We start from the raw sequence: 23,099 nt of genomic DNA, 5'->3' as shown, positions 1-23,099 counted from the left end.
TCCAGGGCCAACTCCTAGCTACCGGTGGCTTCTGCAGGCCAAAATCAACCTCAAGTCAGCCTCTTCACACCCAGCTCTTGCCTCTAAGTGGCCTCTCCAGGAGCAAAACTTCCTCAAGTCGGCCTCTCCAGGCCCAGCCTCCTGCTTCCCGAGGGCATGTACAGGCCCAGCCTCTGCCTCACAGCAGACTCTCCACGCCCAGCTCTTCCCTGTCTGCTGCCTCTCCAGTCCAAAGCTGCTCCTGCCTTTCGGCAACTTGTACAGGCCCAGCTCCTCCCTCACGGTGGCCTCTTTTTGCCCAACTCATGCCTCTTGCAACCTGCCCAAGTGTCAGCTCCTGCCTCACACTGGCCTGTTGAGGCCCAGCTCATGCCTCTCGTGGCCCCAACGGGCCCAGCCCCTGCCTGTCGGCAGCCTCTACAGGCCCGGCCTCTACCTCACAGTGGGCTCTCCAGGCCCACCCCTTTCTCACCGTGGCCTCCTGGGGCAATGCTCCCCGCTCTCGGGAGCCTCTGCGGGCCTAGCTCCTGCCTCCCAGTGGCCTCTGTAGGCCAAGCCCGTGCCTCAGGGCAGCCTCTCCAGGCCTAGCATTTGCTGCTTTGCATCCTCTCCAGGCTCTGGACTTCCTCCAGTCGGCCTCTCCAGACCCACTTGTAGCCTCCCGGCGTATTCTCCAGGCCCAGCTCTTCCTCCCGGCTGCGTCTCCATGCCTGACTGCTGCCTCCCAAAAACCTCTTTGGACTCAGCGCCTGCCCATCTCGTGGCGGCCTTGGTCGGCCCAGAGCTTCCTCAAGCCAAGCTCCCCAGGCCCAGGTCAGGCCTCACGGTGGCCTCTCCAGGATCAGCTCCTGCCCTCCGATGGCGTCTCCAGGCCCCAAATGGTCTCCGGTGGGTGGGCTCCTCCACGCCCAGCTTGGGCCTCCCGGCGACCTCTGCAGGCCCAAGTCGTCCTGAAGTCGGCGTCTCCCGGCCCTGCCTCCCAGCAAGTAAGCAAGCTCTTTTGGCTCAACTCCTGCACAGCTCCCAGCCGCCTTTGTAGGCCCCGAACTTTCTCGAGCCAAGCTCTTCGGGCCCACCTACTGCCTCTCGGTGGCCTGTACAGGCCCAGCTCTGGCTGTAGAACAGCCTCTGCAGGTCCCGCTCTTGCCTCCCAGGGGCCTCTCCAGGCCCATCTCTCGCCCCCACGGCGGCCTCCCGGGGCCAAGTCCCTGCCTGCCTCCCGGCAGCCCGCGTGCGGCCCAGCTCCTCCCTCACGGTGGCCTGTTGATGCCCAACTCATGCCTCTGGCACCCTGCCCAGAGGCGTGAGTCCCTGCCTCACACCGGCCCCTCCCACGCTGAGAGAGGATGGCATGAGCCCCTTGCCTAACACCGGCCCCTCCCACGCTGACCCCTTGCCTCACACCGGCCCTTCCCACGCTGAGAGAGGTCAGCGTGAGCCCCTTGCCTCACACCGGCCCCTCCCACGCCGAGAGAGGTCAGCGTGAGCCCCTTGCTTCACACCGGCCCCTCCCACGCTGACAGAGGTCATCGTGAGCCCTTGTCTCACACCGGCCCCTCCCACGCTGAGAGAGGTCCGCATGAGCCCCTTGCCTCACACTGGCCCCTCCCACGCTGACAGAGGTCGGTGTGAGCCCTTTGCCTCACACCGGCCCCTCCCACGCTGAGAGAGGTCAGCGTGAGCCCCTGCCTCAACAGGCCACCATGAGGGAGGAGCAGGGCCGCACGCAGGCTGCTGGGAGCAGGCAGGGACTTGGCCCCGGGAGGCCGCGGTGGGGCGAGAGCTAGGCCTGGAGACGCCCCTGGGAGGCAACAGCGGGGCCTGCAGACGCTCTTCTGCTGCCAGAGCTGGGACTGTACAGGCCACTGGGAGGCAGGATGTGGGCCTGAAGAGCTTGGCCGCAGAAACTTCGGGGTCTACAAACGCCGGCAGGAGCTGAGCTAAAAGAGCTTGCTTGCTGAGAGGCAGGAGGTGGGCCGGGAGATGCAGCCAGGAGGAACAGCTGGGCCTGCAGAGGCCGCCATGCGGGAGGCAGAGGCCAGGCCTCCTCAAGTCGGCCTCTCCAGACCCACTTGCAGCCTCCCGGCGTCCTCTCCGGGCCCAGCTCTTCCTCCCGGCTGCGTCTCCATGCCCGACTCCGGCCTCCCAACAACGTCTTTGGACTCAGCTCCCGCCCAGCTCCCAGTGGCCCTGGTAGGCCCACAACTTCCTGAAGCCAAGCTCCCCAGGCCCAGGTCAGGCCTCACGGTGGCCTCGCCAGGCTCAGCTCCTGCCCTCCGACGGCAGCTCCAGGCCCCAAACGGCCTCCGGTCGGTGGGCTCCTCTAGGCCCAGCTTGGGCCTCCCGGCGGCCTCTGCAGGCCTAAATTGTCCTGAAGTCGGCCTCTCCAGGCCCAGCTCCAGCCTCCCGGCGGCCTCTGCAGGCCTAAGTCATCCTCACGTCGGCCTGGAAGTGGGCCTGGAAGAGCTGCAAGTTGGCCTCCCCGGGCCCAGCTCCGTCCTCTCAGCGGCCTCTCCAGGTGCAAAACTTCCTCGAGTCAGCCTCTCCAGGCCCAGCTTCTCCTGCCTCCCAGTGGCCTCTTTCGGCCCAGCCCAGCTCATGGCTCTCAGCGGCCTTCCCAGGCCCCGCTTTTGACTTTTGGTGGCCTCTTCAGGTCCAGAACTTGACCTCCAGTCGGCCTTTGCAGGCCCGGCTTCCTGCCTCTCGAAGGCCTGCACGGGCCCAGCCTCGGCCTCACAGTGGACTCTCCACGCCCAGCTAGCTCTCGCCTCACTGCGGCCTCCCCAGTCCAAAGCTCCTGCCTTTCGGCCGCTTTGGCAGGCCCAGCTCCTGCCTGCCAGTGGCCTCTTTAGGCCCAGCTCATTCCTCACAACGGGCTTTCCAGGCCCCGTTTTTCCCTTCCGGCAGCCTCTTGGCCTCTAATTTGTTTATCTTTTGTGTATAAATCCCAAAATATGGAATGTTGGAATATTTCTACCATTATATAAATATTTTCGAAGGTAATTTATTTGGAGTGAGTTTCTGCACCAAGCCCGAATTTTTTATTTTATTTTCCTTATTATTTGGTGTTAAACAGGTTTAATGACAGTCATGGCAACTTTTTGGCACAATGAAAAATACCGCCCATGATCATCGTGTTCTGTTCTGGGGAAGGGGGCAAAGGCAGGGTGAATCACTTTCTTAAAAAGTACAGCTCAAGTTGGGAGTGCAGAGGGAATGGGGAGAAAACCCTCCCGCTGCCTGTGTCGAAGTGCAGGAGCCCCTGCCCCCATACTCACCTGAGTCCAGCCCCTCTGGGGAAAGAAGGGGTGCATGAACTTCCCCTAGTCCACAGGCGCCTCCCTGTGGCCCAAGGCCCTCTTCACACTCCATCTTGTAGCCCCAGCAGGAGCTATTTTCCGAAAAGTGAAAAGCTCTGAAGGTCCCACACTTCATGGTATGTACAGGGGCTCGGAGGAGGGAAACTGCCCAGCTTTCCCCCGGCACAGCTGCAGGGCTAGGGGGTATATATAAGAGGAGCAGGCCTTGGCCAGGTGTGGTGGCTCACGCCTGTAATCCTAGCACTTTGGGAGGTGGAGGCAGGTGGATCACGATGTCAGGAGATCGAAATCAGCCTGGCCAAGATGATGAAGCCCCGTCTGTACTAAAAATACAAAAATTAGCCGGACGTGGTAGCGTGCACCTGTAATCCCAGCTACCTGGAAGGCTGAGGCAGGAGAATGGCGTGAACCCGGCAGGAATAGGTTGCAGTGAGCCAAGATCGCACCGCTGCACTCCAGCCTGGGCGACAGAGGAAGACTCCGTCTCAAAAGAAAAAAGAGGCAGGCCTTATTCCGTCCCAAACTGAAAGGATTAAATGGCTTTACCCAGGAGAAGATAACCATCCTGCCCTCCATTGCTACCCCCGCATACTGTCCATGTTCTCAGGGGGTACTGTGAGTCCTGGGATCTTCTTTGGGGTCGCCCACCTGCCTGTGGTAGTTATGGAGACCCCCAGGTGTTGAGGCAGGGCTGGGGTGTCCCCTTCCAGCCGGGCTGTCAAGGTCCCAACTCTGGGGCAGAGGCAGTGGCAGGGCAGCCAGGGTTGCGCCAGAGCCTGAGCAGGGTGAGGTGGGGTCAGACAGGGCTGGGAGTCAGGGCAGGGGCAGCAGCAGTGGACCCGCTATGCACACATTTTCTCCAAGGTTTGTGTGCAGAACATCCTGCTCATGCTGCCCCAGCAGCTTCAGTTGGCCCCTGCCCCAGTCCAGCCTCTGGGACCCATGCAGCGGCTCCCAGCGGCCCTGCACCCACCGCCAGCATCTGTTTCACCTGCAGTTGAAGATCCGTGAGGTGCCCAGAAGATCATGCAGTCATCAGTCCCACGGAGCAGCGCGCGAGGCTGAGGCTCCTCCCACTGGACCGCCCCCCAACTGGCACCACTGCTGCCCCTGCCCCTACTCTCAGCCTCACGTGACTCGGGCAGAGGCAGAGTCTGAGCCAGGTGAGGTGGGTCAGGACCCCCACAGGGCTGGGAGTCAGGGCAGGGGCAGAACAAACCTTGGAGGGGAGGATGTGTGCATAGTGGGCCTGGAGGGCGGCTGTGGCCTAGTGGATAGGAAGAAGCAGTGGGCCTGGAAGAGCTGCATGATCAGGGCCGGCACTGGTCCAGGGCACGTGCAGTGAAGAGGACACCGCCTTCTCGGTCTCCGGTTCCCTGAGCCCGTCCTCGGCTTCTCCCACCTGTACAGGCAAAGGGGAAGCTGTCCCCATCACACATGGCACACTTGGGGGTGTTGGGCTTTGGGCTGCAGCTGGAGCATCTTCTCATCTTGCATTTGAGCGTGGTGGGGTCCTCCAGTGCGGGATCCATGTCCGTGGGATTCCCTCTGCCCCGACCCCCAAAGCCCAGTCAGTTTCTCCTCTTCAGGCTCTGCCCCCCGGGTGGCTCAGCCCAGCTCTTGCCTAGGAAAGCCTTAGTGTTGGGAGGGACCGTGATGACTGAGGGGCCTGGTAGCTCCAGGTCGCCCACACTTTCAGGTCTCTTGCACCAGAAGGTGGCAGGATCCGTTGGGAGGAAACAGGTCGCCTTGGAAGGCGTCCCTGGGCCCCCATCCCCAGGGGTAGGGGCCATAGGGGGCCCGCTCTGCTGCCCTGACCAGATTCCTGGGCTTTGAAGGCTCCTGGGCCCGGTAAGGAGGTGGGTGCCAAGGTTGAGGAGGAAGCATGGGAGTGTGTAGGAGGAGGATGGGGTGGGACCATAGACTTTGCCAAAAACTGCAGGTGGATCGGGGGACCCTGGGGGCTCAGGATCCAGCAAGGGGCGGCAGGAGTAAAGGAGGAAGGAATGACAGGTGCAGATACCTTCCCACCAAAGCCCTTGTTGCCCTCTGGCTCCTCCCCAGAGTCGTCCCCACTCTTAGTCGGTCACCCACTCCTTGAACTTGAGATCAGTGTCAGTGGTGCTAAAGCCGTCATCAGCAATGACATCGTCACCACCCCCCCCCCATGGATGACCATGGGCTTCTTGTCACTCGCTGTGTCCTCACTGGCCATGTGCTTGGAATCAGCAGCTCAGGTGGGCAGCAGCAGGGCTGCCCACTGGTCACCTCCCTCACCAGGGGCTGCAAAGTGGCCTGGAGCTCCATACTGAGTAGAAGGCTTTGGGCCAGAGTATGATGCAGTGCCAGACACCACCTGTGTCAGTTCCTGTAGTGCCTGACGGTCTATTTCCCTGCCGTCCAGGCTGTGTACCCCCCTGTGGGAGAAGGCTTGGGCCAGGCTGAGCCAGGTTCCCTGACTGCAGCCGTTCTGCCCCCACAGAAGCTGCTCCTTGGTATCCGAGCTCAGGAGTGTCTGGGCTGCAACTGACAGGAGTTCAGAGGACACCCCAGGGGCAGTGACAGTGCCCGTCTCTGATATGCTCTGCTCCCACGAGCCCTTGTACACTCCTGCTAGCCCCTGGCTTGTGGGCTTGGCCTCTGAGCTGGACTTCTTTCGGTCCTTGTTGCAAGTGGGCCACCTTCACCTGGAAGGCCAGGTCTGGTACTTCTGCGTCTCATTGGGCCCCAGGGTGTACCACCGCTTGCTCAGGATCTGGCTGACGGTCCAGTTATCCTGGTTGCGGTGACCCTGGTGTGCCCTGCCAGCGCCTGGTGCCGCTTGCTGAAGATCATGAACGCCACTCATGGGCCACCGGATGTGGTCCTTGTCCCATTTGTTGGGGCTGCGTCCATCCTTCTCAGAAGATGAGTCCTGTTCCTTGCGCAGTGCACTGAGGGACTGGGCCTGACATCATCTGAGTGGTAGAGGCAACTGGGTGTCAGGAGACATGACAGAGAGGAAAGCAACATTGTGGTCATTCTCTGTCTCACTGTCCAGCAGGGACTCCCCTGAGGGGCCCAGGGCTCCTCCTCCATGGTAGGAGGTGGGCTTTTATTAGGTTCCACCACCCCCAAAGTGTGTGGGGTTCCGGGCCCTGGGCTTTCAGGGCAGGTGGCTCCAGGGGGCTGCCCAGGGTCAGCACTCCCTGTCCCACCTGGTGGACACTCTGAGCAACAGCTGCCAACTTGGCAGGTTGTTTGCTCTGGTTGGAGGCCACTGAGTGACTGGCAGGTTGCTGGGCCTCACGCGGCTGCAGGGAGGGGTCAGGAAGGGGACAGAGTACCAGGAGAACACAGCCACAGAGCAAGGTTCCACGTTCCTCCACACAAACATGCTGACGCCACCGGACGCCTCGCTGGACGCAGACATCAGGGGCCTGTGGGCCAAGTACATGGTCTGGGCAGGGGGTTCCTGGCAGGGGCTCACACCTCCTCAGCTCCCTCCTCAGCCAAGGCAGCTTGGACCCACGGAATGGGGGATGGGAGGGGAGCACGAGGCCAGGCCTCAAGTTTTTTGGTTTTTTTTTTTTTGAGATGCAGTTTGGCAGGCTGGAGTGCAGTGGTGCGATCTCAGCTCACTGAAACCTCCACTTCCTGGGTTCAAGCAATTCTCCGGCCTCAGCCTCCCAAGTATATGCACATTTACTGCTGAATATTATATATTTTCTTATGCTTTCATGTGATTAATTAGCATTCTTTTTTTTTTTCCTTTTTGAGACAGAGTGTTGCTCTGTCACCCAGGCTGGAGGGCAGTGGTGTGATCTCGGCTCACTGCAACCTCCGCCTCATGGTTTAATTGATTCTCCTGCCTCAGCCCCCTGAGTAGTTGGGATTACAGGCACCCGCCACCACACCTGGCTAATTTTTTGTATTTTTAGAAGGCGTGGGTTTTTGCCATGTTGGCCTGGCTGGTCTTGACCTCCTGACCTCAAGTGATCCACCCTCCTCAGCCTCCCAAAATGCTGGGATTACAGGCATGAGCCACCATACCCAGCTGCTTTCTTTCATTTTTACTTGAAAAACTCCGTTAAGCATTTCTTTTAAAGTAGACCTAGTGGTGGCTCATGCCTATAATCCCAGCATTCTGGGAGGCCAAGGTTTCAGGATCGCTTGAGCCCAGGAGTTCAAGACCAGCCTGGGTAACATAATGAGACACCATCTCTACAAAAAATGCAAAAATTAGCTGAGCATGGTGGCACGCACCTGTAGTCCCAGCTACTTGGGATGGGAGGATCACTTGAGCCCGGGAAGTCACAGCTGCAGTGAGCCATGATCGCACCACTGCACTCCAGCCTGAACAACAGTGTGAGACCCTGTTTTTTATTTTTTATTTTTATTTATTTATTTTTTAAAGACATAGGTAGCTAGAGTAATACAGAGATGAAAGGGAGAGTATTCACACACGCTTCTTAAAATAGAAATTACTAAATTTTATTTTACTTAAAGTTCACAGAAAATGACATATTTGTGAAATTAAAGAAGTTTTTTTTACTACTAGAGATATTAATTCCCAAAAGAGTCATTTAACATGAAGAAAAATGATTATGGTTATAAAAACTACTAAATGGGCATATTTCACAACACACACACATACACACACAGACAGCCACACACACACAACTCTAAGAGTGATTCTGTGTTTTCTAGGGGAGAAAATATATTTTATTTTCTTTCCCTCATAGGTTCTTAGGTGAAATAGCCTCCTAAAAATAAAAGTCAGCAGAAGTTTGGCTGGGCACTGTGGCTCATGCCTGTAATCCTAGCAATTTGGGAGGCTGAGACGGGTGAATCACCTGAGGTCAGGAGTTTGAGACCAGACTGGACAACATGGTGAAACCCCATCTCTACTAAAAATACAGAAAGTAGCCAGGTGTGGTGGCAGGCGCCTGTAATCCCAGCTACTCAAGAGGCTGAGGCAGGAGAATCGCTTGGACCTGGGAGGCAGAGGTTGCAGTGAGCCAAGATCGTGCCTCTGCACTCCAGACTGGGCAACAGAGCAAGACTCCATGTCAAAAAAAAAAAAAAGTTTATTGAGTCATTGCTGTACCCATCATACAGGAAAGGCTTCTCAGTTCAAGTGGATTTCTTTCTCAAGGCAGTGGCTTAGGGGCCTTGCTTAAATAGTATTTTAACAAAGACTCATAAATCCTATAGTGACAAGAGAGCATCTTCAGGTTTCCAAAAGGTGGGAAAATGTCGGGAGGTTAATCTATGGGAAGAGAAAAGTCTCTGGCGCTTTTGTCTATGAGCTTATAAGCAAACCCTGCAAATCCTATCTTTAGGTGGGAAAGGCAGAGAGGAGGCAGGAAGACCTTTTGTCTTTGTAAATTGCCGTCCTGCCATCAGGCAAGCGGAGGGAAGGGTAGAGTGTCCCCTGCCCTTTAATCTTCTTCAGCTCTACAATCCCTAGTATATTACAGAAGAATATTTTGGTTTCTTTCAGTTTTAACCACATATTTCCACTTTTAAAGCATCCATTGATATCCTGGTATATGGTAAAACTTTCTCTTTGATAGACTGCTGCAGATATCCAATTCCAAGAGGGTCTGTGAGGACTTCATCACTGTTACCCTCTCTCCCACTACTCCCTTTTGCTCACCTCTTTATTATTATTGCTTAGAATTCTTTTTCTTTTTTGGCTTATGGCTCTGATGTGGCTGGAAGGTGCACTCTCTTAGAAGAGAAGAAGGATAGCTTGAGAGTTTTAAGTCTCATAAGGCCAGTATCATACATATTGTATTAGTCTATTCTCATGCTGCTATGAAGAAATACCCGAGACTGGGCAATTTATAAAGGAAAGAAGTTTAATTGGCTCACAGTTCCACAGGGCTAGGGAGGCCTCAGGAAACTTACAATCATGGGAGAAGGGGAAGCAAACACGTCCTTCTTCACATGGCGGCAGCAAGGAGAAGTGCTGAGCAATGAGGGGAAAGCCCCTTATAAAACCATCAGATCTGGTGAGAACTCACTATCAGCAGAACAGCATGGAGATAACAACCCTCATGATTCAATTACCTCCCACCAGGTCCCTCCCACCACACGTCGGGATTATGGGAACTACAATTCAAGATGAGATTTGGGTGGGGACACAGCCAAAGCATATCACCAAACCATATCATATTCAGCAGCTTTGAGGGAAATGCTATACATATTTATAAGGGAATTGGGTAAACACATATGTCACACACATCCCACATTTACTTTGAAACTGAGTTTTAGCATTAAAACGAGATGGAATTTGGCTCTTTACAACAAAAAGTGAACTACAGGATACACAGACAGTTTGTGCAAATCCTCTATAAGCTGCTGAAACTGGCCAAAAGCCTGCAGTAGCTTATCAGAAAAGAATGTTTGTGAGGCCCGTCCTCTGTCCAATCAGAGTTGTAGTGGTCTGGGTTGTAAATCAGAATTGATAGCTCCTATTGTTAGGGAGTTTAGCCAAAGGAATTTAGACATTTGCCATGCCAGCCAGGCCCTGAACCCTCTGCCCGTAGGTAACTTCATTTCCTGAAGCTTTGAGTGCAACTTAGTCGATAAAGTGGTGTCTATTTTGGTCTCTCAGATCACAAACTTACTTTTCTTTTTTCTTTTTTCTTTTTTTTTTTTAAGAGTACTCAGGGATTACAGGCCTAAGCCACCACACCTGGCTTCAGATCATACTTCCTTCCATGCCATTAATTTGCTTTCAGCCTTGTTTAGTCTGTTTCTGGTTGCATCTAGTTAATTTATTACATTTGTAATGTGGAGAAATATGAGTCAGTACAAAGAAGTAAGAAAGTAAGAAAAAGTAAAAAAACCAAAAAAGCAGAACAAAGAGAAAGTCCAAAATGGTGACTATCTTCTGTCTGTGTATAAAAGACTGTGAAGTAGGGCACACCTCCATAAGAGAAGTCACAGGGAGCCATATTTATGTCCTTTGACTTGCTTTTTTCTTCTTCTTTTGTGTTTATTCCTCCTCTGCAAGTAAGTCAGTGCACTCAGGAGAGAGACCATTGGATAGGAGGGGGGAACAGGTGTTGTTCCTCTGGTGATCTTGGACATCAGATTATTTTTTTGCAACCTACAAAACTATAAAGTGAAGTTTTGGCAGTTCCTCAGAAAGTTAGCAGTGGAGTTTCTTTTCTTTCTTTCTTTTTTTTTTTTTTTTAAACAAGAAGTTTATTTAAACAACGAGATGCTTGACTTGAAGGGAAAACTATCTAGGTTTCTTTTTTTGTTTTAGAGTAATTTGTCCCTACTTAAAGACAGATTGCCCTACATGTAACAGCTACGTACAAAAAAGTTATAAAATTGTCCTTGGTTTTACAATGATAAGTGAAAAACATTAAAATTCTGCAATTGAACAAGGTATGCAAGGATTTTTGTGTTTTTTTTTGTTGTTGTTAAAACAGTGAGAGCAAAATAACTTACTGGAATATAAAGAGCTGAATGAGCATGCCACTAATGGAGAAAGGGGGTATTTTCACAGAATCAGTACTTTTCCCCATCCCGTCTCCACTTGATGTCAATCAAAACATACCATTGGCTGTTTAGTTAAAAAAAAATGCAATATGCTTGTGCACATATACCAGCTATGTACAATAAAGGAATGGGGAAGGGGGAAATGAAAGAACAGAGAAAACTATATGGTAGTAGTCAGGATGTGGTGGAACCAAATTGCAGTTTTCTAATTGAGAATGTAATCTTGGTCTTTAAAAAACAGTTCTGGAGTAAAGAAGCAGGTTCCCTTTTCAGTAGACACCTCCCGTCTGCTGTTGGAACACATCAATTGTATCTTCATCCTCCATTTCCAACTGTGCAGGTGTGCCTGTTTCCTTGATTGGTTGCCCGTCGAATCGGAATCTGATCTGCCTCATTGACAATCCCTGTTGTTTACAATAGGCTTTCATTAGTTTACTAAGTGGTGTATGCCTCTTAATCTTAAACTGCACCACAGCACCATCCTGCCCCGCCACCTTCAAATTAATATGATCGTTGTTCTCCGACTTGACTCCTTCGTTGGGCTTTTTGTCGGCCATGGCGAGCGCCGAAGTCTCCTCAGCTGCCACTTCACAAAAGAGGTACCAGGTCCGCACCAAATGAGCACACAAGCAGCACCAGGAGCGGCAGAAGGAGGCGGCAGCGGTGGGCGAGGATAGAGCTACCAGTGGGGTTTCATATGATCCAGAAATTCCATTCCTAGATAGTGTCAGGATAGTGTCAGGTTTTTGTTTGTTTGTTTGTTTGTTTGTTTTTTTGAGATGGAGTCTAGCTCTGTTGCTCAGGCTGGAGTGCAGTGGCGGGATCTTAGCTCACGGTAACCTCGCCTCTCAGGTTCTAGCAATTCTTCTGCCTCAGCCTCCCAAGTAGCTGAGACTGCAGGTGTGTGCCACCACAGCCGTCTAATTTTTGTATTTTTAGTAGAGAAGGGGTTTCGCCATGTTGGCCAGGCTGGTCTTTAACTCCTGATCTCAGGAGATCCACCTGCTTCAGCCTCCCAAAGTGCTGGGATTACAGGTGTGAGCCGCTGCGCCCGGCCCCATACTGTCGGTTCTCATTATATGTAGTAATTTTGTTATAAAGTCCCAGCAAATACTGAACTAGCAAACACTGAACCATTGCTTTCAGGAGAAATTCTGGGTTAGGTTTCTGCAAGGCTTTGGTCACAATATTCCCTCAACTGATCAATACATAATCTTGTTTTATGTGTGTTTCTGTTTAAAGACAGTTTATTGGCCGGCTGGCGCCTGTAATCCCAGCACTTTGGGAGGCCGAGGCGGGTGGATCACGAGGTCAGGAGATCAAAACCATCCTGGCTAACACAGTGAAACCCCGTCTCTACTAAAAATACAAAAAATTAGCTGGGTTCACCGGTTCACGTCATTCTCCTGCCTCAGCCTCCCGAGTAGCTGGGACTACAGGTGCCGGCTACCGTGCCAGGCTAAACTTTTGTATTTTTAGTAGAGACGGGGTTTCACCCTGTTAGCCAGGATGGTCTCGATCTCCTGACCTCGTGATCCGCCCGCCTCAGCCTTCCAAAGTGCTGGGATTACAGGCATGAGCCACCGCTCCCGGCCTTTGTTTTTGTTTTGAGACGGAGTCTTGCTCTGTCACCCAGGCTGGAGTGCAATGGTGCGATCTCGGCTCACTGCAAGCTCCGCCTCCCGGGTTCACGCCATTCTCCTGCCTCAGCCTCCCGAGTAGCTGGGACTACAGGCACCTGCTACCACGCCCGGCTAATTTTTTGTATTTTTAGTAGAGATGGGGTTTCACCGTGTTAGCCAGGATGGTTTCGATCTCCTGACCTCGTGATCCGCCCGCCTCAGCCTCCCAAAGTGCTGGGATTACAGGCGTGAGCCACCGCGCCCGGCTGACCGTTTTTTAATATGCTTTTTAAAAATAAACAGTTTCCAATATCAATAAGTATATTTTTATAACACTACTTTTATGGCTGTGTAGATGTATGATAATTAATTGAAAGTTTCATATTGGATTATTTCTCTCCATCATTAATGATACTGTAAAGCATATTCTTACAGCTGAGTCTCTGCATGTATTCTTAATTACTTCCTTGGGGTAAATTGGTAGAAATGCTATTGCTGGGTCAAGCTTATACCCATTCATAGAGCTTTTGTTACATATGGTCAAATTCTTCTACAAGTTACTCTTAACTCTTTGTGGTTTCCCCTTCTGGGGAATGATTTCCAAACCACAGGGGTGGGCTCTGGTAGTTAAGTCTGCACTACAAAGCACTGGTCTGCTCATAGCTGATTGGTGGGCAGGGCTGCAGTCCCAAGCCAGTGATGTAAAACACTGATGCTGGGAAAGACCTAGTTTCTTTCTGATAATGGAGCTGCCAGATGTTCAAGTTAAGAGATGTCAAGGGCGTTGTTTTTTGACATGTGGCAGAAGACAACTTGCATTTTAGAACAAAGCCCATATACAAACCTGCAGAAACAAGAAATGGAGACAGAGCATGTCAGCAAACAGCCATATTGGTTCTAGTGATTCCTGAACTCCTCCTAGCAGGGGAAACCCGGCCACTTCTTTGAATTGGATACAACCCTCAATTGAGTGAAAACCTCTGGTATTCCTCAAATGATTTTTTTTTAATTCCCTATGTGAAATTTGGAGTTCTGTTACTTGGTATCAAAAAACTTGGCCGGGCGCAGTGGCTCACGCCTGTAATCCCAGCACTTTGGGAGGCCGAGGCGGGTGGATCACGAGGTCAGGAGATCGAGACCATCCTGGCTAACACGGTGAAACCCCGTCTCTACTAAACACACAAAAAAATTAGCCGGGCGTGGTGGCGGGCTCCTGTAGTCCCAGCTACTCGGGAGGCTGTGGTAGGAGAATGGCGTAAACCCGGGAGGTGGAGCTCACAGTGAGCCGAGATCACGCCACTGCACTCCAGCCAGGGTGACAGGGCGAGACTCCGTCTCAAAATAAAAAACAAACAAAAAACAAACTAAACCAAAACAACAACAAAACAAAACAAAATCATGCATCTCTTTAAATGCTGTAACAATGTACTTCATTGTCTTAATTTTCTTTTCTTTTTTTGAGGAAAATTGAGACCTTCTATTTTCTGAGAAACAATCTATAGATTCGGGAGGTGCAGCCTTTGGTCCAAGTGAAAGTACACTCTCTATTTTCTTTTCTTTTTTATTTTTGAGACAGAGTCTTGCTCTGTCACCCAGGCTTGAGTGCAGTGGTGTGATCTGGACTCACTCTCGCCTCCATCTCCCAGGTTCAAGTGATTCTCCTGCCTCAGCCTCCCCAGCAGCTGGGATTACAGGCGTGTGCTACCACACCTAGCTAATTTTTGTATTTTTAGTAGAGACAGGGTTTCACCATGTTGGCCAGGCTGGTCTCAAACTACTGACCTCTGGTGATCCACCTGCCTCAGCCTTTCAAAGTTCTGGGATTACAGGTGTGAGCCACCACACCCAGCATATTTTATTTTCTTGATTACCAGTGAGGGTGAATATATTTATTTGTATTTCCTCTTTTCTGAAGTCTTCGCCTATGTATTCTGACTTCAGTTTTGTTGTACTGCTGCATAATATACCACCCCAGAGCTTAAAAACAACAATCTAATATGCTTACAAATTCTGTGGGTCAGGAATTTTGGCAGGATATAGCAGTCATGGCTTTGTCTGCTACGTGATTTTTACTGCTTAAATGGCTGGGCTGACTTGAACATATGGCAGATGGCTAATCCAGGGGCTGCTTTACTCACATTTTTGCTGCCTATGCTGGGATGGCTGAGGTATGGGCTCAGGTGTGAATGTCAATCACAGAGTCTGCCTGTGACCTCCCCAGCATGGAGGCCTCTAGGTAGTGGGACTTCTTACAGGGATCAGGACTTAAGGGGCAAGTGTTCCAGTGAACCAGGTGGAAACAACATGGCCTTTTATAATCTAGCCCAGAAGTCACGGCCCATCAGTTAGACTGTATTCTATTGGTCAGCACAGCTGTGGGCCTATCCAGATTCAACAGGATAATCATAAACTCCACTTCTAAATGGGAGGAGCCTCAAAGAATTTCAGGCCAACACAGATGGGGTGTTCACTTATGCTTACACATTTGTTTTGTCATATAGTTGTAAGGGTTTTTTTGTTTGTTTGTTTTGAGACAGAGTCTCACTCTGTCGCCCAGGCTGGAGTGCAGTGGTATGATCTGGGCTCACTCCAACCTCCGTCCCTGGGGTTCAAGTGATTCTCCTGCCTCAGCCTCCCGAGTAGCTGGGATTACAGGTGCCTGCCACCACGCCCAGCTAATTTTTGTATTTTTAGTAGAGACGGGGTTTCACCATCTTGGCCAGGCTGGTCTTGAACTCCTGACCTCATGATCCACCCGCCTCAGCCTCCCAAAGTGCTGGGATTACAGGTGTGAGCCACCATGCCTGGCCGTAAGTATTTTTTTTTTTTTTTTTTTTTTTTGAGATGGAGTCTTGCTCTGTCGCCAGGCTGGAGTGCAGTGGTGCGATCTCAACTCACTGCAAGCTCCCCCTCCTGGGTTCACGCCATTCTCCTGCCTCAGCCTCCTGAGTAGCTGGGACTACAGGTGCCTGCTACCACGCCCAGCTAATTTTTGTATTTTTAGTAGAGATGGGGTTTCACCGTGTTAGCCAGGATGGTCTCGATCTCCTGTCCTCGCGATCCGCCCGCCTTGGCCTCCCAAAGTGTTGGGATTACAGGTGTGAGCTACAGTGCCTGGCCAAGTATTTTTTTAATTCATCATTTGTCTTTAAAAAATTTGTGACATTTTTTAATAGCAAGATTTTTTTTTTTCTTTTTTGAGACAGAGTCGTAGTATGTTGCCCAGGCTAGACTTGAACTTCTGGGCTCAAGAGATCCTCCCACCTCAGGCTCTCAAGTAGTTAGGACTACAGGCTCCTAGATCCTGCCACCACGAGCAGACATTCGTTTTTATTTTATTTTATATATATTTTTAGACAGGCTTTCACTCTGTCACCTAGGCTGGAGTGCAGTGGTGTGATCACAATTCATTGCAGCCTCCATCTTCTAGGTTGAAGATGATCTTCCCACCTCAGCCTCCGAAGTAGCTGAACGGGGACTACAGGTGCAGGCCGCCCTGCTCTACCTTTTTTTTTTTTTTTTTTTTTGAGACAAGGTCTCTCTCTGTCACCCAGGCCAATTATGCAGTGGTGCAATCATGGCTCACTGCAGCCTCAACATCCAGGGCTCAAGCGATCCTCCAACATCAGCTTCCCAAATAGCTGGGACTACAGGCACACACCACCACATCTGGCTAATTTTTGTTTGGTTTTTGTTTTTCTTTTTGAGACAGGGTATCACTCAGTTGCCCAGGCTGGAGTTTATTTTTTCTGTAAAGTAGTGATTATACCTATGACCTTATACAGAGTTGTCATGAAGATTGGACTTCTTGGCATCTAGTTCAAAAGATCAAGTTTCAAATCCCAAGTCTTTACCAATTAATATGTATTGTATGTTTAGCGTCTGAGCCTAGAAACTAATTCAGCACCAAGATATTTCCCCAAATTGCCGTAAGAGGTCAGTAGGCAAGATAAGTATCATCTGTTTTACAGTCAAGGGTGGAAGTAAGAAGTTACCTGACTTGCCTGAAGCCACGAAGACATAAGTGAAGCAAAGACTGGACCAAAGTATATGTGTAGTGAATGAACTAAATGTCTGAATTCATGCCAATAAAATGTATAACAATTTTTATTATCAATGATTATATACTTCAAAATCAAGGTATTGTTTGACAACACAAAGATGACATGCAAAAGTACTTTTTGGTGGTCAGTGCCATTAATAGACTTAATAGACTACAATCAGAAAGTTTTTTCTTTTTTTTTTGAGATAGAGTTTTGCTCTGTCACCCAGGCTGGAGTGCAATTGTGCGATCTTGGCTCAGTGCAACCTCTGCCTCTGGGGTTCAAGCGATTCTCCTGCCTCAGCCACCGGAGTAGCTGGGATTATAGGCATGCAACACCACACCTGGCTAATTTTTGTACTTTTAGTAGAGACGGGGTTTCACCAGGTTGCCCAGGCTGGTCTCAAACTCCTGAGATCAAGCAATCTGCCCCCCCTTGGCCTCCCAAAGTGCTGGGATTACAGGGGTGAGTAATTTTTGTATTTTTTTGTAGAGGTGGGGTTTTGCCATGTTGCCCAGGCTGGTCTCAAACTCCTGGGCTCAAGTGATCCTCCTGCCTCGGCCTTCTAAAGTGCCAGGATTACAGAAGTGAGCCACCAGGCCCTCCGTTTGTTTTTAAAATCAGAGGTAGATGTTGAAATTTATCTCATGCCATTTTGAGTCTATGGCCACATGATCTTAGAGCTTTTTTTTCCCTTCTTCTGTCCTATAATTTTATTAATAGGTGTTCTATTTCTAGAATAAGCTCTAAGATGAACAATGAACATTTTTCTTGTTATTCATGTAGTTTCTCATTCGATCCCTGAAACCTAAGATTATAGTAATCTTATAATTATTGTTTTATCTTCATCTTACAGAGAACACTGACATTTTGTTAATTTGCAGAAGCTCACCTAGGTAGCCCATGTAATGGTATATTTTTCCTTTAACATACTGTTTTTTTTAATTTTTAATTAATTTATTTTTTTGAGGCGGAGTCTCACTCTGTCGCCTGGGCTGGAGTGCAGTGGTGCAATTTAGTGGCACAATCTCGGCTCACTGCAACCTTCGACTCCCAGGTTCCAGCAATTTTTCTGCCTCAGCCTCCCAAGTAGCTGGGACTACAGGCCGTGCCACCACACCCTGCTAATTTTTGTATTTTTAGTAGAGCCAGGGTTTTACCATGTTGGACAGGCTGGTCTTGAACTCCTGACTTCAGGTGATCCAACCACCTCGGCCTCCCAAAGTGCTAGGGTTACAGGTGTGAGCCACTGCGCCTGGCCTAATATGTGGTTGAATCCGATTTTATTACGTTTTATTCAGTATTTTTGCATTTATATTTATAAATTAGATCGTGCCCTGTTTTTTCAGTTTTATTTTTCTTTTTTGTTGCTCTCTTTGCCAGGTTTTGGTATCAGAATTGTGTTTGCTTCCAAAACGAGTTGAGAAAGAGTTGGTGATTTGCTTTCATTATTCCAAAATTTTAATAAATTATAACACCCAATTCCAATTCCAAGTGCATCTGATTACTCTAATGGATTCCTGTGGCTTCTGGGTCTCTATGATGAAGTCCTCCCTGGCATAGGCTCGTATATGGGAGCTTGTAGGATGTCTGCAAGTATCAGCTCACAGTGCGGCCACTGATGGCTTGGAGGACCCTCACGGTGCCTTAAAACTTTTGCCTAGACAAGTGTCACGGGAGCCTCTCGCAATACATGTCTCCCTTTTCTTTTTTTGGAGACAGTCTCGTACTGTCGCCAGGGCTGGTGTGCAGTGGCGCGATCTCGGCTCGCTGCAACCTCCGCCTCCCGGGTTCAAGCGATTCTCCTACCTCAGCCTCCCGAGTAGCTGGGACTACAGGTACGCGCCACCACGCCTGGCTAATTTTTTTGTATTCTCAGTAGAGACGGGGTTTCATCATGTTGGCCAGGATGGTCTCCATCTCCTGACCTCGTGATCCGCCTGCCTTGGCCTCCCAAAGCGTTGGGATTACAGGCGTGAGCCACGGCGCCCGGCCTCCCTTTTCCTTTAAGTAGTATTAAAAAAAAAAAAGAAAAAAAAAAAAGTCCTGAAGGTTGGTTTCGGTCTCCTTCAAGGTAGACCATACCCTTGTAACTAAGCTTAAAAAATTAAAATCTAATTTTCCCTCCCTCTCCAAAGCAGCAAGGGGAAATTGGATCCACGGCCACGTAGGAGTCCCTCACCGCACCAAACCCGGTGTCTCCAGGGACGGGCGGAGACCAGCGGGTGGGCATGGGCAGTACGCGCTTTTCTCTTCCGACTTTGGGCCAAAGCCTTGTCCGGAGATCACAGTGTCTCGCTCGGGGACACGCCCTCTCTAGGCCCAGACTTGGTCCCCACTGGAGTTCCCAGCCCCCCTCCCCGCTGCGGCACGCACATTCCCAATGCCGGGCGGGGCAGGGCGCAGCAGGCCCGCCCTCGGCGCGCGGCCAGGCTGGGCTCCTCCCCTGGAGCTGCGGCCGGGAGGGCTGGCGGCCGGGGAGTGGGGGTGGCGACTGCAGCCCGGGTAGGGCCAGGAGACCGGTCCACGTTTGCAAACGCAGCCACATGCCCAGGCCGACCCGTGCCGCCCGAGCGCCGCGCTGCGTCCGCGCCACTCTTCTCGCTGCCCCGATGGCGTTCCGGGGCTGGAGGCCCCCGCCGCCACCGCTGCTCCCGCTGCTGCTCTGGGTGACCGGGCAGGCAGCGCCCGTGGCGGGCCTGGGCTCCGACGCGGAGCTGCAGATCGAGCGGCGCTTCGTGCCCGACGAGTGCCCGCGCACCGTGCGCAGCGGCGACTTCGTGCGCTACCACTACGTGGGGATGTTCCCCGACGGCCAGAAGTTCGACTCCAGGTACCGCGCCCTTGGCGCCCGGCGCGGCCTCAGCGGATGCGCGTCCCTCTCTCTGGACAGGCCCTTCCCTCCTGCCGAACCTCCCCTAGCTCCGCCCGGTGCAGCCGCGCTCCTCCCTTCTTCCGCTGCCCAGATCTTCCCGGACCCCAGACCCTCCGCCGCGGGTGAGCCTCCCGGCCCTCACGTGCCCTAGGCTGCCGGCCGGGGACTGGACCCTTGGAGGACCTTGAGCAGCGGGGTTGGGGCAGACCACGTCCTCCCTTTCCTCCCAGCGCATGGACACACGCAAAATCAGTGTAAAACAATCAGTGTAAGTGGGGGCCACGTTGCACAACTGATGTTCGTGCCTGCCTCTCTTCTCCCTTTCCTGTTCCTTCCCTCCGCTCCCTTGGGAATGTAGTCAGATGGTGCTTCTCACACAGAACAATGATGAAGAGGCTAGCAGCCCCAAACATACAATGAGCTGTTAACAATGTGTGGGTGTAGTTCTAAGTACTTTCCATATTGTAGTGAACTCATTTAATTGTACAGCAGTCTTGTGAGGTAGGTACTATCACTACCCTCATTTTATCAGTAAGGTAACAAGCAACTGCGGCTAAGAAACGTGTTTAAACAATGGAGTCAGATTGTTTAATCCAACTCCAGAGTCTGTGCGCGCAACTACCACTGCCCTTCCTTTCCTGCCATACAAAAACCTCTCTTGGGGCTGGGCGTGGTGGCTCACGCCTGTAGTCCCAGCACTTTGAGAGGCTGAGGCGGGAGGATCGCTTGAGCCCAGGAGTTTGGGGCTGCTGTGAGCTATGATCGTGCCACTGCACTGCAGCCTGGGAGACAGAGAGAGATCCCATCACAAAACAAAACACAACACAACACCTCTCGTGCGCAGGAGGTAGTCCAGGACCGTCACTCTGCTTTACACCAGGCCCTATATCAGGCCCAGAACTCCTTCTCTCAGCTCTGCCTCAGGATCACAGCACCGCTCTCCAGTTTCCCTCCAGTTTAGGTTCGGGGTTAACAGGCCTCTCTTCGTCCAGCACCAGGCTACTCCTCGCCAAGGATTTTGTTACAAACCCTGGTCTGTGCCAGCACTTCCCTTCGCGAATCACTAGATCAGGCAGAGAGAGCTATTTGTTGAGCCGCTGCTATGTGCCCCAAGGCCTAGGGTCATTATGAATATTTTGTAGACTCTTGACTTTTTTGAAGTTCCAGACAATGAATATACAAAAGCTGTTCAGCATAGTATATGGCACTAGCAAGCGCTTAGAAATGGTCATTCTTACTACTATTTTAGTTACTTTAAAAAAAAAAAAAACAACAGGCCGGGCGCGGTGGCTCACGCCTGTAATCCCAGCACTTTGGGAGGCCGAGGCGGGCGGATCACGAGGTCAGGAGATCGAGACCATCCTGGCTAACACGGTGAAACCCCGTCTCTACTAAAAATACAAAAAATTAGCCGGGCGAGGTGGCGGGCGCCTGTAGTCCCAGCTACGCGGGAGGTTGAGACAGGAGAATGGCCTGAACCTGGGAGGCGGAGCCTGCAGTGAGCCGAGATCGTGCCACTGCACTTCAACCTGGGTGACAGGGAGACTCCGTCTCAAAAAACAAGACAAAACCAAAAAAAAAAAAAAAAAACAAACAAAAACGAAACAAAAAAAACAGCTTTATTGAGATATAATGCCATACAATTTGCCCATTTGGTATGTACAATTCAGTGTTTTTTAGTATATTCACAGAGTAGTGCAAACATCACAACTAGCTATTTCCAGAACATTTTCATCCCCCCTAAAAAGGAAACGCTGGACCCATTATCAGTCACTCCCCAACCCCAGTTAGACTGCCCTCCAGTCCCTTTCAGCCACGAATCCACTTTATGTCTCTATGGATTTGCCTCTTCTGGACATTTTGTATAAATGGAATCATAATTTGAGGTGCTTTGTATAATTGGCTTCTTTCATGGTTCATTTATGGTGTAAGGTATATCAGTACTTCATTCCTTTTTGTGGCTGTATATGTAATATTCCATTGTGTCCATTCATCAGTTGATGGACATTTGGATTGCTTATACTTTTTGGCTATCATGAATGATGTTATGAACGTTCATGTGCAAGGTTTTCTGTGGATGTACCTTTTCCTTTTTTTGGATATATACCTAGGAGTTGGAATTGCTGCGTCCTATGGCACCTATGTTATAAACGTTTTGAAGAATAGCCAACCTGTTTCCCCACAATGGCTGCACCATTTTACATTCCCACCAGCAGTGTATGAAGGTTCATAGTTCTCCACGGTCTCAACAACACTTGTACTTGTCTTTTTTTTTTTTTTTTTTTTTTGAGACGGAATTTTGCTCTTGTCACCCAGGCTGGAGTGCAATGGTGCGATCACAGCTCACTGCAACCTCCCTGCCTCCCGGGTTCAAGCAATTCTCTTACCTCAGCCTCCTGAGTAGCTGGGATTACAGGTGCCTGCCACCACGCCTGGCTAATTTTTGTATTTTTAGTAGAGACGAGGTTTCACCATGTTGGCCAGGCTGGTCTCAAACTCCTGACCTCAGGTGATCTGCCCACCTCGGCCTCCCAAAGTGCTGGGATTACAGGTGTGCGCCACCACGCCTGGCCTGTGTCTTTGATTATAACCATTTAGTGGGTGTGAAATGATATCTCATTGTGGTTTTGATCTGCATTTCTCTAATGGCTAACGATGTTGAGCATCATGTGCGTATTGACCATTTGTGTATCTTCTTTCATGTGCTTCTTTCATAGGGAAGAATTTCTTGCTTGAGCTGATGGTAATTAATTCCAGTAGAACAAGTTGTTCTACTATCTAGAACATCTCTAGGGCTGGCAGCCACTGTGAGGCAGTGTAGGGCAGTTGAAAGAGCATGGAGGATCTACCATCCCTTCATCAAACATTTTTCAGCGTCTATCCCTCAAGACAGAGACTAGTCCTAGTCTAGTATGCTTCTTCCCCATCCCTACCACTTACAGCCTAGGCTATTACAACATAGTGTGATAAGTACAGTAAGACAGTAGCACACACTCTGTCTCTCATAGAGTTCACACACAGTTCTTACCATGTGCCTTCACATATGTTAACTCATTTAATCTTAGAATAATTTGTTTAACTTCACAAGACAGTGAGGTAGGTACCTCATTACAAATGAAGAAACTGAGGCTCAGAAAGTTCAAATGATTTGCCCAAGGAACATAACTACTAAGTGGTTGAGTGGAGATTTGAACCCAGGTAGTTCATGGCCACAATCTATGGTCTGTAGTCCACCCATGTATATGATAGAAGAAAGGTAAGTAGCTATGAAAGCACAGAGAAGGTTTAACTATATGTTTTTGTGTCTGTGTGTGGGGGAGGTTAGGATGGAATCCTGGGATGGCAGGGATAAGACCCAAGGATGATGAAAATTCACTGGGGAGGAGCTCAGGGGTGAGTCTGCAGACCCCAAGGTCCAGGCTTGTCTTTTGATAAATATTATTATGTGCCTACCACATACCTTTTTGGGTATACAGAGTTCTAGATGCTCTAGCACAGCAGTGTTTAAACTACATATACTTCTGAATCACGTAGAGAGCTTGTTATACAGTTTCCGATTCAGTAGCTCTGGGATAGGGCCTAGGAATTTGCTTTTCTGACAAGTTCCCAGCTGATGCTACTGGTCTGAGGACTGCACTTTGACAACCATTGCTCTAAAACAGGGGTACTGAAATGGGATATCAATTTACAAAAATAAATAGTAAATAAATAAATAAAACAGGGGTCCCTAACCCCT

General features: G+C 50.5%; 2 protein-coding genes and 2 pseudogenes across 2 annotated transcripts; 2 read left to right on the top strand and 2 right to left on the bottom strand.

The window, feature by feature from the left end:
* The first annotated feature begins 47 nt into the window (after positions 1 to 47).
* LOC107975813 (putative uncharacterized protein FLJ46235) lies at positions 48 to 3,003 on the top strand. The gene is made up of 2 exons (XM_016957529.4): positions 48 to 1,273; positions 1,555 to 3,003. Exons 1-2 carry the CDS (start codon positions 879 to 881, stop codon positions 1,664 to 1,666), a joined length of 507 nt encoding a protein of 168 aa, XP_016813018.1. The 5' UTR covers positions 48 to 878; the 3' UTR covers positions 1,667 to 3,003.
* Positions 1,984 to 3,003, top strand: LOC107975806 (putative uncharacterized protein FLJ44672; annotated as a pseudogene).
* Positions 3,004 to 4,891: 1,888 nt separating this feature from the next.
* Positions 4,892 to 6,756, bottom strand: LOC129144475 (protein capicua homolog; annotated as a pseudogene).
* A 4,184-nt stretch (positions 6,757 to 10,940) lies between these two features.
* Positions 10,941 to 11,472, bottom strand: LOC746363 (small ubiquitin-related modifier 2-like). Its single transcript, XM_054687558.2, has one exon. It carries the CDS (start codon positions 11,378 to 11,380, stop codon positions 11,093 to 11,095), a length of 288 nt encoding a protein of 95 aa, XP_054543533.2. The 5' UTR covers positions 11,381 to 11,472; the 3' UTR covers positions 10,941 to 11,092.
* Positions 11,473 to 23,099: the final 11,627 nt, after the last annotated feature.

Source organism: Pan troglodytes, chromosome 6, assembly GCF_028858775.2.
Source record: "Pan troglodytes isolate AG18354 chromosome 6, NHGRI_mPanTro3-v2.0_pri, whole genome shotgun sequence".
Classification (NCBI taxonomy): Eukaryota; Metazoa; Chordata; class Mammalia; order Primates; family Hominidae; genus Pan; species Pan troglodytes.
This window is presented reverse-complemented; position numbering and strand designations above follow the sequence as displayed.

Excerpts from the sequence above, each read along its gene's own strand:
- LOC746363 (XM_054687558.2), bottom strand. The coding sequence starts at position 11,380 with ATGGCCGACAAAAAGCCCAACGAAGGAGTCAAGTCGGAGAACAACGAT.
- LOC107975813 (XM_016957529.4), top strand. The coding sequence starts at position 879 with ATGGTCTCCGGTGGGTGGGCTCCTCCACGCCCAGCTTGGGCCTCCCGG. Across the intron at positions 1,274-1,554 it reads CGGTGGCCTGTTGATGCCCA|CCCTCCCACGCTGAGAGAGG; the intron begins ACTCATGCCTCT and ends TCTCACACCGGC.